Consider the following 15,420-nt stretch of genomic DNA (forward strand, 5'->3'; position numbering starts at 1 on the left):
CGTAACGTGTCCTTCAAGAATTTTGTCTCAATCTGTACGTCGTAGCCAGCGGGCTTCTTAACCCAATGCTCCCACCCAAAGAAGCCATCTCATCCTCTCTCTCTTCCCTGCTCCCATCCCTTATGCTCCTGCTTCCTGCAGAAGCATTTCTGCAGCTATTTGGTCAAGCAATTCGAGGATCTGGCCTGAATTTAATGAACCCATTTATGAACAAACACAGTTCGTGAGGTGGCCACACAGCGCCAGTGGTGGCAATGGGATGGAGCGATGGGAGGAGAGGTGGTGGGACTGCCTTTCTTCAATGGCATGAAACATAGCTTCATCTACAGCATTAGGTGTTTCTGTGCCCTCTGTTCTTCATCTTACGCCTGCAGTGTAATATATATATTACACACACCAAATATATATTTATCCTCATGATCCAGTATCTAAAGGGGCTACAGGAAAGCTGGAGAGGGGCTTTGGACAAGGGTGTGTAGTGACAGGACACGGGGCAACGGCTTTAAACTGAAAGAGGGGAGATTGTGATTAGATATAAAGAAGAAATTCTTCCCTCTGAGGGTGGTGAGGCACTGGCACAGGTTGCCCAGAGAAGCTGTGGCTGCCCCATCCCTGGAAGTGTTCAAGGCCAGGTTGGATGGGGCTTTGAGCAACCTGATCTAGGGGAAGATTTCCCTGCCCATGGCAGGGGGGTTGGAACTGGATGATCTTTGAGGTCCCTTCCAACCCAAACCGTTCTGTGATTCTATGAAACTTCCCAAGAGCTCCTCGTTGGGTGTGGGATTTGAACCTCAGTTTCCCCTGTGTCCCTGCCTCCAAACCACCACTGCTTTCATACCTAACTGGCCCAGCCCTTTGTCCCTCTTGAGCATCATGTTGTTCTTGAAGTATCAAACATAATTTTCTGTTGGTTGTTCTCATCTCACAACCATGAAGATAAAAACATGGTATGTGGGGTTTTTTGGGTGGTTGGTTGTGTTGTTTTTTCAAATGAAAGCTTCCCAGCAATTTTAACAGCTTTCTGTTCCCCTCTCCAAGGCCTGGCAGACTTGCCAAGCTGGTTCTGTTTGATCCTGAGATCCCATTGACTTTCTAGCATTTAAAGGTTTAATTTTCCTTAGAAACAAAGCTCCCCACCTTTGTCTTTTCCCAGCTGTTAAGTGGGGAAAAGGTAATTTCCAAAGGCAGTGGGGTATTGAGGATGAGCTACTGTGCCTGAAGATGAAAGACCCGGTGAATGGTAAGCAAGGAGCATTATAAAGAGGGCTGATGTGCAGGGTGTTCTGATCCAGGACTACTCGGTGCTTTTTTAAGGGCCTTCCACCTTGTGGGAGAAGCGTGGACATTTTCCTGCGACAACGAGTGTGTTCAACTCTGTTTTGTTCCCTTCCGTAGGTTGGCACCGGTGCCACAGTTGCCACGCTGGCCGATGCCTCGGAGTTGCCCACCACGGTTACCGTCGCGCAAGTCAATTACTCTGCAGTGACTGATGGAGAGGTGAGGACCTGGGTCACGGTCGTGGTGCACGAACCAGGATTATCCTTTCTGAAATTCCTTGAAATTAAATATTCTCTAGAAGGAAGTGGTGGCATACCAAGTGCCCAACTGTTGTCATTTTGACTTAGGACTGCACAAATGCTGTTATGGTGGAAGCCTCCGTTCTGAATTTAATCCTTTTTTTTTTTTTTTTTTTGATATCTCCCATAGGTTATTTATTTTGTGAGATCTGCTGTAGCCAACAGAGACTTAAAGACATACTCAAGTACACATTTGTGAATTAATATTGAATAAGTTCCGTGTGAGCTGTGCACCCTGGGTGCTTGTTTGTCGGTTCAGGGTTGGGAGCGATGCCTGGGATATGTTGAGCCTGTGGTTAGCAAAGGGTGTTGCATGGCTGTGGGCAAATCCTGTGAGGTTTTGGCTACTGATCTCTGGATGCGATGGGACCGGTCCTTTGCCGCGGCTTTTAGGGAGGTTTGCAAGTAAATCCCCGAGAGCGCCGCCTGCCGCGGAGTTACCGTGCCCTTTACTCTGCAAGTTTCCTCCACTTCTTTACAACTTGGCAAAGTTATTTTGCCGAGGCCATTTTGATTCCTAAATCTGGATGCTCAAATTTGCATGCATTTATTTTTCCACCTTTTTTTTTTTTGAGTTATAAAGGTATTTATGTGTGTTTAAGGAACATTCCTTTAAGATTATGAAGATTTTTTTAATTTTTTAAATTTTTTTTTTTACCCTCTTCACCCCCAAGCCCACCTTTTAACCAGACTGCAGGTCGCTTTCTGCCCCTTTGCGTGCCAGAGTGGTCAGGTCATAGAATCATAGAATCACAGAATGGTTTGGGTTGGAAGGGACCTCAACGACCATCCAGTTCCAACCCCCCTGCCATGGGCAGGGACACCCTCCACTACACCAGGTTGCTCAAAGCCTCATCTAACCTGGCCTTGAACACTGCCAGGGATGGGTCTGGTCTGCTCTGTGTGCTTAGGGCTTTCATAGCGACAGGTGGCAGCACAGAACAGCTTTGCCCTGCACCAGTCCCTGTTTCCAGCTCAGACCCGCAGTCAAACAGCCTGGCATTGGGGCCCTGACCTTGAAGTACTTTGCAGCAGCTTTGAGGGTTTTCAAGAACCGGTTATATCCCTCGAGATCTGAAAGAAGGTTTTCAAAGGCACAAACAGAAATCAGGGGAACACAGGCATCTAGTTCCTAATGTGAACGGAAAGTCTAAGCGATATCTTGGACAAAATAAAGATAGAAAAGTAAACTTACTTTGGGGATGGGTGCTGTTTCTCTGCACAGATAGATCCACAGCCTGCCAGCAGCCTTTCCAGGGATGTTTTTGTCCTACTGTCTCTTGCTGCTTGAAGATCTGAGTTATCTCTGAGTGAATTGATGCGTTTGTAGGACACTGAGCAGCAAAGAGCAGGGATGCTGACTAGTATCTCCACAGCACAACCTTCGTTTTAGTGTGGAGAAGGGCCTGGACAGTCTCCCCTTTTTTCCAGGCCTTACTCTGTCCCTGTTCTGAAACAGCTTAAGTGTCTTTTTGGTGTGCTGTATGTCACAGTGGAGACCTGCCTTATCACTCACGTGTGTTGCCACGTGTTTGAAAAAATATATGTTGGTTCCTGTTCCGCATGGTTGTGGGAAGGGTGTCTTTCCCAGCTGGAGCTTTCTTCGGTTCAGTTTTGGCATGGCTAACGAGCACCACGAACTCGGTCCACCTCTCTCTTGAGATCTCTACCATCTGCAACTTCTTCCTCTCTGGGCACTCAAACTTCATTGCATCTTTCCTAAAAGGCCTTGCCTTCTCTAAAATCAACTTCCTTTCTCCTTCTCCTGATGCACTATGTCACTGCCTCCTCCCTGCTCTCCATCCTTCTGCCCAGGGTCAGCTCTGGGCACAGGAGGATGAAGCAGTTCCCTTGAACATTAGTCCTGTGATGGGACTAACCCTTTTCTTGCCCAAAGGCAGCAGAATTTACTTGTCCTTTTGTGGGGAGCCTTGAGTCATCTCCACTTCTAGGGACTTCTTAGCTTTCTCTATCTTAACAAATCGAGGGCTTTTTTTCATCACTTTCTACAACATTCTTGTTTGTGAGTCTCAGCAAGATGGTGAGTGGCCAGAAACATTTACAGGGAGGAGAACAGTGACGGGAGGGTGGTGGAAGATCATAGAGTCGTAGAATGGTTTGGGTTGGAAAGGACCTTAAAGATCACTTAGTTCCATCTCCTCTGCCATGGTCTATATGCCAGGTCTTAATCTTGCAAAGCAGCCAGTAGGATCTGTCAGCTGATGGGCCTTCATCCTCCACTTCTTTTTTTTTTTTCGGCCCTTAGTTCACATCCTGGTGGATTTTGTGGCTGTACACTCATTGTCTCATGAGCTGTGAAGTCCCAAATGGAGAAATGTGAGCTAGGTGGAAAATGAGCAACTGAGACTGAGTGAACTTGAAGTAATATGAAACCTGTCTACGTGAAGGTCTGGAGTAAGGGAATTGAAAGTACCTGAAATATATGAACAGAGCACTTTGCATCTGCCATCTTCTTTTATTAAATATGTTGCTGCAGCACAAAGAAATTCCAGTTGGCTCAAACCCATCTGAGTTCACCAGTGCTGTACCAACAAATCCTGAATGGGAGCATGGACTGTTCCCCAAAATGACAGCGTACAGTGCAGACAGATGGAAAGAGTGAGGCAAGTGCAGCCTGTTTCCCTGGGGCACGTGAGCCACGCTGGGGTTCCAGCACTGCAGAAATGCAGCGATTGATAAACTGCCCCGGCGGGCAGGCAGCGATCCGAGCACAGCAGCAGTCAACACTGTTCTGTTTTATTGTGGACCTGGCTGGACAAGAGGGATTTCTGGGAGGCTGAGGGACTTACGTTTATGGGGTGTGCTTTCCATGTGCGTGGGAATCGTAGGATGGTTTGGGTTGGAAGGGACCTTAAAGACCATCTAGTTCCAACCCCCCTGCCATGGGCAGGGACACCCTCCACTACACCAGGTTGCCCAAAGCCCCATCCAACCTGGCCTTGAACACTTCCAGGGATGGGGCAGCCACAGCTTCTCTGGGCAACCTGTGCCAGTGCCTCAGCACCCTCAGGGGGAAGAATTTCTTCCTTAGATCTCATGGAAATCTCACCTGTTCCAGTTTAAAGCCATTTCCCTGTGTCCTATCACTACACTCCCTTGTCCAAAGCCCCTCTTCAGCTTTCTTGTAACCCCCTTTAGGTACTGGAAGGTGCTGGAAGGTCTTCCCGGAGCCTTCTCTTCTCTAGGCTGAACAGCCCCAACTCTCTCAGCCTGTCTCCAGAGCAGAGGTGCTCCAGCCCTTGGATCATCTTTGTGGCCTCCTCTGGGTCTGCTCCAGCAGCTTTATGTCCTTCTTGTGTTAGGGGCCTCAAAGCTGAACGCAGTATTCCAGGTGGGGTCTCACAAGAGGATAGCAGAGGGGCAGAATCCCCTCCCTCGCCCTGCTGCCCACGCTGCTTTGGATGCAGCCCAGGACACGGTTGGCTTTTTGGGCTGCCAGCGCACGGAGCCAGCTCATGGTGAGCTTCTCATCAACCACCATCCCCAAGTCCTTCTCCTCAGGGCTGCTCTCAATCCATTCTCCACCTAGCCTGTCCTTGTGCTTGGGATTGCCCCGACCCATGTGAGAAAACTGAAGTTCTTGTTTGAAAATTGAACTCATGGAGAACGGCAACTAAAATAACGGTCTGACTAGAGAAACTCACTTGTGGCTGATAGAGGGTTGTGGGGTCCAGCAGTGTTCTCAGGTGGATCACAGACTTCCTCCCTTTTTGCCTTGTCTCTCAGAGTCAGAGCACTGCAGAGACCTCTTGAAACTATCTGGCTCTTTCATTTTAGGAAGCAGCTGTGCATTCATGGGATAACATCCTACTTGAGGGCCTTTCTTTTTGTGTTTCCCCATAGGTGGAGCAGAACTGGGCAACGCTACAGGGTGGGGAGATGACTATCCAGACAACGCAGGCATCAGAGGCCACGCAGGCGGTGGCATCGTTAGCAGAAGCAGCAGTGGCAGCGTCTCAGGAGATGCAACAAGGAGCAACTGTTACCATGGCACTCAACAGGTATGGGTGAGAGATGGCTTTAAGCATGCGTGCAGGACGTTTCCTTCCATGTTTTCACTCTAATGATGCAAAGATCACTGTGTACAGTCCCAGTAGAGGCTTTTCCTTAGCAAATTCCTATGTCAGCCCGTGTCCAGGTGTCTGCAGGACAGTTCCTGATTTCCGTTGTAACCATAGAAGAACACTGAAATGGAAATCTCCTGACAGAGGAAAAGATGGGTGGTAACTCTACACTCTGGGCGATCTTATTCGTACAGCAAGCGTCCGGTTACAGAATTGGACTTGCTCAGATAGCACCGTGTAAGCCACGCTGCTCGGGGTCTCCCTCAGAGACCCTCAGGCTTCTCACTGAAACACTAGGGCTGAATTTCCCTGCTCTGTGGCAGTACGCTCTCTCTTTAGAAGTCAGAATCTCTTCCAGAGTCCAGTGTTTTGGGGTTTCTCCCAAACGTGTTTCTGAAGTAGAAGGTGAAAGAGCTGCAGTAGTAACGCTGCCTCCTCATCTTGGAATGAGCTCTGTTAGATTTTTGGTTGTACTTGGGTAGCAAGATCTGCAGTGTAGTCCTTTACATGTCCAGTTCTTTAGAGAGCAGTGTCTTTGCTCAGCTCTGGTGAGCTGCTTAAGCTTTGCCTGCTGTTCTCAAAGACTAGAAATGGCTGTAGCAGACCACAGTTGCACCCTGAGAGTGCAGGAGGACCACAGGAAACACGGCATCAGCCCCAGCAGCTTGGGAGGTTTCACACTGCTGAGGTGTAGACAAAAGGTTTTCCTCATCCAAATCAGGATTCTGGGCTAGAGGCTGTTGACTGAGCAGCCAAGGGGTAGGACAAGGCACAAGTCCACACTGCTGGTGGTTGGAGTAAAGCTCCAAGACCTTGTTACATACACAGATTGCTAAAGGAGCCACTTTGATCCCAGGGGCTTCCAGATTGCTGTTGCAGTTGTATCACGAACACACCTAGAACTGTTTCTTCTCTTTGTAGTCCAGGTTCAGTTCCAGCAGGTATGTTCTTTAATGCTACCATACGAGGTTGGTTAAACAGACTTTTTTACTCAAAGTTTCACTGTAAAATTGCCTTTTAAAAACAAGTGATCTTTTTAGGACTCTAAGAAGAACAGCTAAAGTAACTAGGCATAGAGTTGCAGTTGTCGTGTCCAGTTTTGGGCCCCTCACTTCAAGAAGGACATTGAGGTGCTGGAGCGGGTTCAGAGAAGGGCAACAAAACTAGTGAAAGGTTTAGAGAACTTGTCCTGTGAGGAGCAGCTGAGGGAGCTGGGACTGGTCAGTCTGGAGAAGAGGAGGCTCAGGGGGGACCTTCTCGCTCGCTACAATTACCTGAAAGGAAGTTTCTTGGGGGTTGGTCTCTTCTCCCACGTTAGGAATGACAGGATGAGAGGGAATGGCCTCAAGTTGCACCAGGGGAAATTTAGGTTGGATATCAGGAAGAATTTCTTTCCAGAGAGGGTTGTGAGGTATTGGAACAGGCTGCCCAGGGAGGTGGTGGAGTCCCCATCCCTGGAGGTGTTTCAAAACTGTGTGGATTTGGTATTGAGGAACATGGTTTAGGGACCCTGACAGTGCAGGGCGAACGGTTGGACTCGATGATCTTTAAGGTCTCTTCCAACCAGACAATTCTATGTTTCTATGAAAAAAGCCTCATCCCCTGGAATCCGACTTTCAAATTTTATCCTGCACATTTCCAAACAGTAGATTTATCTATTTATTTTTTTGAGAAGATTTTTCTGGACTAGAATATCAGTGGGCTTTCAATTTTAATTTCATCCCATCACTACTAGTTTTAGCTCTTAAGGTTGGAATGAGCTGTTCCTTTTCCTGTATTAATTTAAGAATCCTTAATAAAAAGAAGTGGTGTTAAAACTAAAGAGAGTCTCCTTGAAAATATGAATGGAAGAGCCTTCATCAAGTCATTTAGTCTCTACTGTGCCTCAAGACAGGATTGGCTGTGTTTATACTCAGGGAAACCCTGTGTTAAGTCTGTTCAAACAGCTTGTAGTTCAGGAGCGATGCGAAGGCTGTAGCAGCATTGCAGGGGGAATGAGGAGCCTCATGTTTTGTAGAATCCCAGACTGGTTTGGGTTGGAAGGGACCTCAAAGATTATGTAGTTCCAACCCCTGCCATGGGCAGGGACACCCTCCACTACACCAGGTTGCCCAAAGCCCCATCCAACCTGGCCTTGAACACTTCCAGGGATGGGGCAGCCACAGCTTCTCTGGGCAACCTGTGCCAGTGCCTCACCACCCTCAGAGGGAAGAATTTCTTCCTTGGATCTCATGGAAATCTCCCCTCTTTCAGTTTAAAGCCATTGCCCCGTGTCCTGTCACTACCTGCCCTTGTCCAAAGCCCCTCTCCAGCTTTCCTGTAGCGCCTTCAGGTACTAGAAGGCTGCTGGAAGATCTCCCTGGAGCCTTCCTTCTCCAGGCTCAACAGCCCCAAACTCTCTTAGCCTGTCTTTGTAGGAGAGGTGCTCCAGCCCTCGGATCATCTTTGTCCCAGTTGTTTCCCAGTTTGTTGTCACCCTCTTTGTCTACTGACCATGGTAGTTGCTAGAGACCTTTCTTGGTGACAATCCTCCAACACCCTTCCACGTAGGACTGTAGGGCTGCAGTCTTTCCCCTACCCATAGGAAGATCTCAGCAAGGCTCTGGTCCTCGAAAGCTGGTGGCTCATCCCAGCTCGGGAGACTTAATGCCTAATTTAGCTGAAAGCTGCCATCTCTTGTTCCAATGGCTGCTGACGAGCGCGCGGAGTCTGTCCTAGTCCCATATAGAGCGGTACATCTGCCAACGGCATGACATGATGGATGAGGCAACCTCTGTCAGGTTCGAGGATGGGAAATATTAGGCCTTCTAGTAAAAGAGGACAGAGTGGAGGTGGGTAATTAATTCATTGATTCGAACCAATTAATGTTTGTGGAGCACACTGTAACTGGAAAAAGCTTTTATGCTGCAGATTGTTGTTATTTTCAGGGATGCAACCGTAACAAGTTATTAAAATGCTCGATTGCCCTTGAAAATGGATTCGGATAAGTGCTGTGAGAAGTCTGGGAAGCAGGGTTACACCAGTAGATCCATGCTTACGCCCGGGTTTGCTGTGTTGTAGCTGGCTTTCCTGCAGTGCAACTACCTTCGCATAGCTGCAGGTTCAGAAGAGAGATTAGTCAAAGGGAACAGGAAAGCAGAAGAGGAAAATGTTCTGGTTCAGTAACAGTGTTTAGCAGCTACTCTGAGAGGCAGATGGGCTGTTCAGAAATGAAGATACACCCGGAGTGAGCAGAGTTGGAGAGCGCACAGCATCTAAGCAGGAAATCAGGAAAGAGAAAGAAGCAGTGGGAAGTACTTGGAAAATATTTGAGTTAATTGATCTACTACAGAATGAGCAGGACAGTTAAGGAAAAGCATCCTAGGGGAAGCTCCTAGGTGGTTCCTTCGATCTCTTTTCCACAGGAACTGCTAAAGAAAATACCTACCATACTTTTTCAGTTCATTAGGGTAAGAAAAGGTAGGAGGTTGAGCTGCAGGAAGCAGGGGACTTTGGAATAATTTTGTGACTGGCAGTAGGTCACCCAAAGTAGCTAATAGTTGTCCAGAAGGTCTGAAGAAACCTGGACAACTGCTGAAAGATGCTCACAGCACTCTGTGCAACTAAGTGGCAAATAAAATATGATGTGGATAAATGCAAAGTGATACACATGTGAAGAAATATCTCCTTTATATACCCAAGGAGGAACTAACTATATGCTACCAGTTACCATCCAGAAAGCATCCAGGGGACTGTCCTCCAGGAATGTTTTATCACTGCTGAGCAGATATTGCCAAAAGAGTAAGTTGAGTGTTAGGAATTATAGGGAAAGGTGTAGAGAACAAGCCAGGATTAGGCCCCTGGACTAACTCACGGTGTGTCTACGTCTTGAATAGTGAGAGAAATAGTCACCCCACTCAAACAGATGTCTTGCCTTTAGAAAAAGCCTGGAAGGGTCAAGAGTGATCAGAAGCCAGGAAGAGTCCTTGCACAGTAAGTGGACTGTGGCTCTTCAACTTGGGAAAGGGATTACTGGAAGTCTGTGAAATCATGAGGAAAAGGAAAAGGGAGCAGTTATTTTCTCTTTCTCAAAATATCAGACGCAGCCAGACTGAGGCAGTAGCTTTCAGAGTACCAGAACACAGTTTTTCTTCGCACAGCATCTGATTAAATGTGGAACTCATTGCTACAGGATGTTGTGGAAGCAGAAAAGTATAAATGAGTTTCAAAGGGGATTAGCCAAATCCAACGTGGTGGTCCAGATGCGGTCTCCGATGTGGGAGATCAATACGCTGCCGACCATCAGAAGCTGAGAGGCTGTAGGAAGGGGAGGATCACACACACTAAATATCCAGCACTGGCTGTTCTCGCAGCAGGGTTGCTGCACGAGAAGGATCTTTGGTCTGACCTCAGTCGTATGAAGAAATGTAAGAACACTGTGCTAAGCTGCCCATCACTCCTTAAAAAATAATTATTAAACCACTTGGCTGGGGAGAAACGCTTCGTCTTAGCTAAACGCAGAGCTGCCGATGTGATCCTGGTAATGGTAAACCTCTGGGCCCGTTTCAGTGGAAGGTGAACTGGTGGAATCGGTAGTGAAAGGTAGAGCTCTCAAACCTGTAGAGACCCAGAACATGACAGTGCCAAAAGAATGAGTTTTGTACCAGAAATTTGTTTGGGTTGTCTGAGATCTTTTAGTAAAGTCCCAGGCAAAAGGCTGAGGAGGTAAGAAGGCAGGGATGCTCTAAGAGATCTGCAAGCTGAAAAAAGCCAATGAAAATGGCTCTTCCCATGTATTCCTCCTCCACTGTAGATTTTCTGCTCTGGATAACTTCATCTGGGCCCTGGTAAGGATCCCTCCTTTCTGGATTTGTTCTCTTGACGTGTGATACCTGGTTAAAATGAATGCTGCTGGAGTGGAGCATTTTGTTTGTCTGGTCTTCCTAATTCTTGTTTTCTCCTTTCCTGTGCCTGCAGTGAAGCAGCTGCCCATGCAGTCGCCACGCTTGCGGAAGCCACTCTTCAAGGTGGAGGACAAATTGTCTTATCTGGTGAAACTGCAGCAGCAGTAGGAGCGCTTACTGGAGTCCAAGATGCCAATGGTAAGGCTGCCGGAAAGCTTTTACTTGGTCTGGTTTTCTTCTTTGCTCTTAGCTAGGGTTTTGTCCTCTCTTCTACTTGAAATGTCCCGTTTTCCCTGCTAAAATAGTTTTGCCTCACTGCAGATGGTCACTAACTGGGTTGTGACTTAAAATCTCAGAACAGAGCGGTAGCCCTAACCACTTCTTGACTTCTGTAGCACCGGTGGCTCTGCTCTTTTCCTCCTTCTGCCAGCTTGCTATTTAACTTTATTTTGGGGGGAAAAAACTACTCCCTGCTCTGTATCTGTACTGGGAAGACCAGCTTGGTCAACCAACACTAGTCAGTGCCATAATAAACTCATCTCCAAAACACTTGACTGTGAAGTGGCAGAGAATATGACCAATGTTTTATTACCCACTCATTTCCTTCCTTTCTCAAGACTTTTTTGACATGCTTAGTGGCTGCACTTGGGCAACTGTCGCTTTTCTGCTGGAGTGGAACCTTCCAGTCGTCCTGCAGCAGTCAGCCTCGGGTTGGTTGCCCCCTGCTTTATTTTCCATCTTGCCACCAGTCAACCGCTTAGTTGTAGGGATTCTCTGCAGCATTTCTCACCTGTTATCTGGATGGCTCTTCTGCCATCTCTGGTGACTTCTGCGGTTCTTCAAACTAAGCTCGTGGTGAATAAAACCAGTAAGTTTGTAGAAACTGGTTCAAGAGACGATACTGGAATGTACGAACGTATCTAGTTGGTGCTCATCCACTGCCTCCAGTTGCGTTGGACTTCCGCCTGATGCCTTTACCATGCTTTCCAAGATGAAACTCACTGGTTATTTCCATTTCATGGAAGGAGGTGTGTCAAAATAAGCCCCAAAAGGACGCAATGGGTGAAGCTGTAAAGAAACGTCACCTTGAGGACGGAGCCATTTGGACTCTAATTATCAAATTAGGAACAAGTATGCGCGGTCGAGTGACAGAGCAATGACTTCTGGCCTTGTCCCTTTGTGTGTAAAGCAAAAATCTGTCTAGATGAGACCTCGAGTTCGACTTCCATCAAAATCCTCATCTCACAGGACATGCACTGCTTTGGAAACATCAGCATTTAGTTGGCAGTGAAAACGGGGCAGTGGAGGGAAGAGTAATTTTACTCGGGGTGTCTCTTGCTGTGGAGTCAGCCAGCCTGCAGAGGGAGCAGAAATGAAGTGAAAACCCTGTCGTCAGAGCCGGGAATGCATCTGATATCGAGAGGGAAGAGTGGAGTTGTGTTGTATTCCAGGGATGAGCGATGTGTGTTTATCGAAGGAAGGACCTGACCCTGGCTGCTCGAAACCAGCAACTAATCAGATTTGTAAAAGCACGTTAGCGTCCTTCAGCAGGTCTGCACCCCTGACTCCTTTTGGTCTGCTTCCAAAGTGCTTTCCTGGTCTGGATTCCTCTGGATGCTTCCCCCGAACAACTCTCCTCCTCCACACCCTTCCTGAGTCACTCTACCTCACTCACCCACCATTAATAGAATTTTAATGCGCGCTGGGCTTTTTTTTTCCCTTTCCTTTCTCTCTCTCTTTTTTTTTTTTTTTAGCGGCAGAGTTGGAAATCAGATGGGATTTAGAGTGCATTAAGGGGAGAGGCTGCAGCATTTTCCTCGGTGCGAAACCTCGCCCGCAGCCCCTCGCCTTGTTTCCATTCTCCTTCGATTTGCTCTAATCTCCGGTGGTATTAAGGGGAAGGGCTTTGTCGGCGCGGCAGTCCTTGGAAGCGCCATGCTGTTAGTTTTATTACGTAACCAGCTAATATATCTCCCTTAGGGATGGAGGAGATGTTGGTATCCATTCCTGCTGTCTCTGTCTGGGGCTGGAGAGCAGATGGATTTTCAGTGTTGGCACTGCCGCGGAGGATTTGTCTGCCTTCTCCGTACCCTGAAGCCCAGGGCGTGAGTGTGGAGCATCCTCCTGGACAGCCGTGCTCGGTTATTTGATGCAGTGGGGACAAACCTCTCTGCGTGCCGTTCTGTCGGGAGAGGGTGAGACAGGGAGTGATTTGGTGCGACTGGTTGCAGGAAAGAGAGAGGGAAAACGACTGCCAGAGCCATAATGGTATTAACCAGCAAATTCCCCCGGTTGCTATTGCTTGCAAAGTCTTAATTTGCTGATATTTCTGATAAAAGCTTCTCTCTAGGAACGCTCTTACCCTTTGGTAGGTCCTTTCTGAGAGATTCAAATCCCTTATCCACACCACTCTCCCTGGAACAGGGCATAAATTTACCCTCATCTTATTGATAGGGAAACTGAGACAGTAGTTTAACAAATTTGCCTGAGGTCGGGTAAGGTGTTTCATTCCTGATTTTAGCCATTAGATGTAATTATTCTCTTTTTTACATTTTTTTGTTTCTATCTTGATGTGGTATTTTTCCCATCCCTTCTCTGATAAGGTATTTTTCCATCCGTTCTCTGGCATCTGAATAATAATGATTAAGTGATACGAGAGAACCAAGACAGCTAAAAAGAGGCAACTTCTGTATGTTCATGGATGTCTTGAAGCCAGGGCTCGATTTGGTCGAGCGGGGAGCCCAGCAGTGTGGCTGAACTGCAAAAGGGCTGCAGATAGTCTTGTGATTGATTACATTGATAGGTAAAGGAAACAAGATCTCCTGCTCCCATGCAGCGTCAAACTAGCTAAGTGCTTTGTGGTTTTCTCGCTATTCTGGAGCATCTGCTCCGAGTTGGGATGCTGGAACCAGTGACCCCACGGTTTGAGCCTCAGCTGGCTCGTTCTTAAGTGGCTGGCATTAAAGCAGAGTAATATCTAAAGCGGAGTAATATTTAAAGTGGGGTAATATTCAAAGCAAGCGAAGGGGATTGTAGCAGCACCCATCTCTGAAGTTGGCTGGAAACTGAAAACGCTCTGGAGAGAGGAAACTGTGCACTCTGGGGCTGCTTTCGATGTGTGCCATGGGCAGCTCTGTGTGATGGGCTCATGCCGGAGCCGTCCCAGCTCGCTGAGGCTGGAGGAAACTCGATCGGCGTTGGGAAGGAGGGGTGGCGGTGCCAGCCTGCAGTCTGCGCTGCGCTCGCTGGAGCATCCTCCTACTGCAGCCTTTTGTTTGACATTGATCCGATCGAGGGCTTGAAAGCTGCTTGGGCTACGGGTTTCCTGGCTTCGTCTTTAAATATTGATGAAGCTTTTGCCTGAGCAGAACCTCCGCAGGGCTGTAGCAGCGTGCGGTGCTGCCCGTGAAGGACAGAGCAGACTCCCTGCCCAAGGAAGGTCGGTTTAATGGCCTCAGTGTCGTCACAAGCCTGGGATTATTGCAGTTTCCTGCAGGATGCGGCGTTTTGGAAAGATGGTTTGAAGGTGAGAGGGGTGGTGTGCCCAAAGCTCCAGCTGGGGTTCAAAAACAGCGCGTGGAAAGTGGCACGGTGGAAAGAGCTGGTGTTTGTAAGAGAAGTGTCAGTGGAAGATGTGAAATCAAGCTGCCATCAGGGAATTGATTTAACAGACCTGAGCCAGGCACAGCCATGGACCCAATGGATCCTTCCTTGTCCACCTTGGTCCTCTCGTGCAGCAACCGCTACTCTTTTTTCTGGCCCCAAAGCACGTTTAACTGACATATCTCCTCCCTGTGCTGCTGGAGAGGCTCCTGGGAGCCCTGATGTGCCTGGTGATGGCATGGCAGCCCTACAGGTGGGCACTAAGAGGAGCCTTCAGTGAGTCTTGCCCTTCTCCATCCCTCTAGTCATCCAAAAAATTCAAACCCAATTCTTCATATAGCCAAAGGGAGCCATGCTTACAGCTGGAGGTGAGCCAGGATTATCGAGTTGTGATGGAAGCCTGGAGAGAGCATTAGGACTCTGACGTGGGCAAAGGGGGATTAGCAAGCTCTCTGCTTTCGCAAACAGAGGAAATGAGGCATCAGTACAGGAGCGTATCTTGCAAGTTAGCGTGGGATAAACAAACCTATAGAGGCATATAGAATCCTAGAATGGTTTAGGTTGGCAGGGACCTTAAAGATCATCCAGTTCCAACCCCCCTGCCATGGGCAGGGACACCCTCCACTACACCAGGTTGCTCAAAGCCCCATCCAACCTGGCCTTGAACACTTCCAGGGATGGGGCAGCCACAGCTTCTCTGGGCAACCTGTGCCAGTGCCTCACCACCCTCAGAGTGGCTGCTTCTTCCTTAGATCCCATGGAAATCTCCCCTCTTTCAGTTTAAATCCATTGCCCCGAGTCCTGTCACTCCACACCCTTGTCCAAAGCCCCTCTCCAGCTTTCCTGTAGCCCCTTCAGGCACTGGAAGGTGCTGGAAGGTCTCCCCGGAGCCTTCTCTTCTCCAGGCTGAACAGCCCCAACTCTCTCAGGCTGTCTCCATGCAGAGGTGCTCCAGCCCTTGGATCATCTCTGTGGCCTCCTCTGGACCCGCTCCAGCAGCTCCATGTCCTTCTTGTGCTGGGGACCCCAGAGCTGAACGCGGTATTCCAGGTGGGGTCTCCCAAGAGCAGAGCAGAGGGGCAGAATCCCCTCCCTCGACCTGCTGGCCTCGCTTCTTCGGATGCAGCCCTGGATATGGTTGGCTTTCTGGGCTGCAAGTTGTTCCAGTTGGTGATTTCTATATCAGAAACAGTTCAAATGCTGAAAAGCCTTCAGCCCTGGCTGAGGTTGCTGAGCTTCCCGCACGAAATCAATAAGGTGTCAGGTGAAAAC

The 15,420-nt window shown here is 48.3% G+C and overlaps 1 protein-coding gene across 2 annotated transcripts in view; it reads left to right on the forward strand.

Moving 5' to 3' along the window:
• Positions 1–15,420, forward strand: part of NRF1 (nuclear respiratory factor 1) — a 78,658-nt gene that overhangs the window by 37,948 nt on the left and 25,290 nt on the right. For both annotated transcript variants that reach the window (XM_086609915.1, XM_086609916.1), the window contains exons 8-10: positions 1,396–1,497; positions 5,442–5,599; positions 10,619–10,743. In XM_086609915.1, the coding sequence (XP_086466041.1) occupies positions 1,396–1,497; positions 5,442–5,599; positions 10,619–10,743 (385 nt within the window). The remainder of the gene's footprint in view (positions 1–1,395; positions 1,498–5,441; positions 5,600–10,618; positions 10,744–15,420) is intronic.

The sequence above is a fragment of the Tauraco erythrolophus genome, chromosome 4 (genome assembly GCF_009769465.1).
Source record: "Tauraco erythrolophus isolate bTauEry1 chromosome 4, bTauEry1.pri, whole genome shotgun sequence".
NCBI lineage: Eukaryota > Metazoa > Chordata > Aves > Musophagiformes > Musophagidae > Tauraco > Tauraco erythrolophus.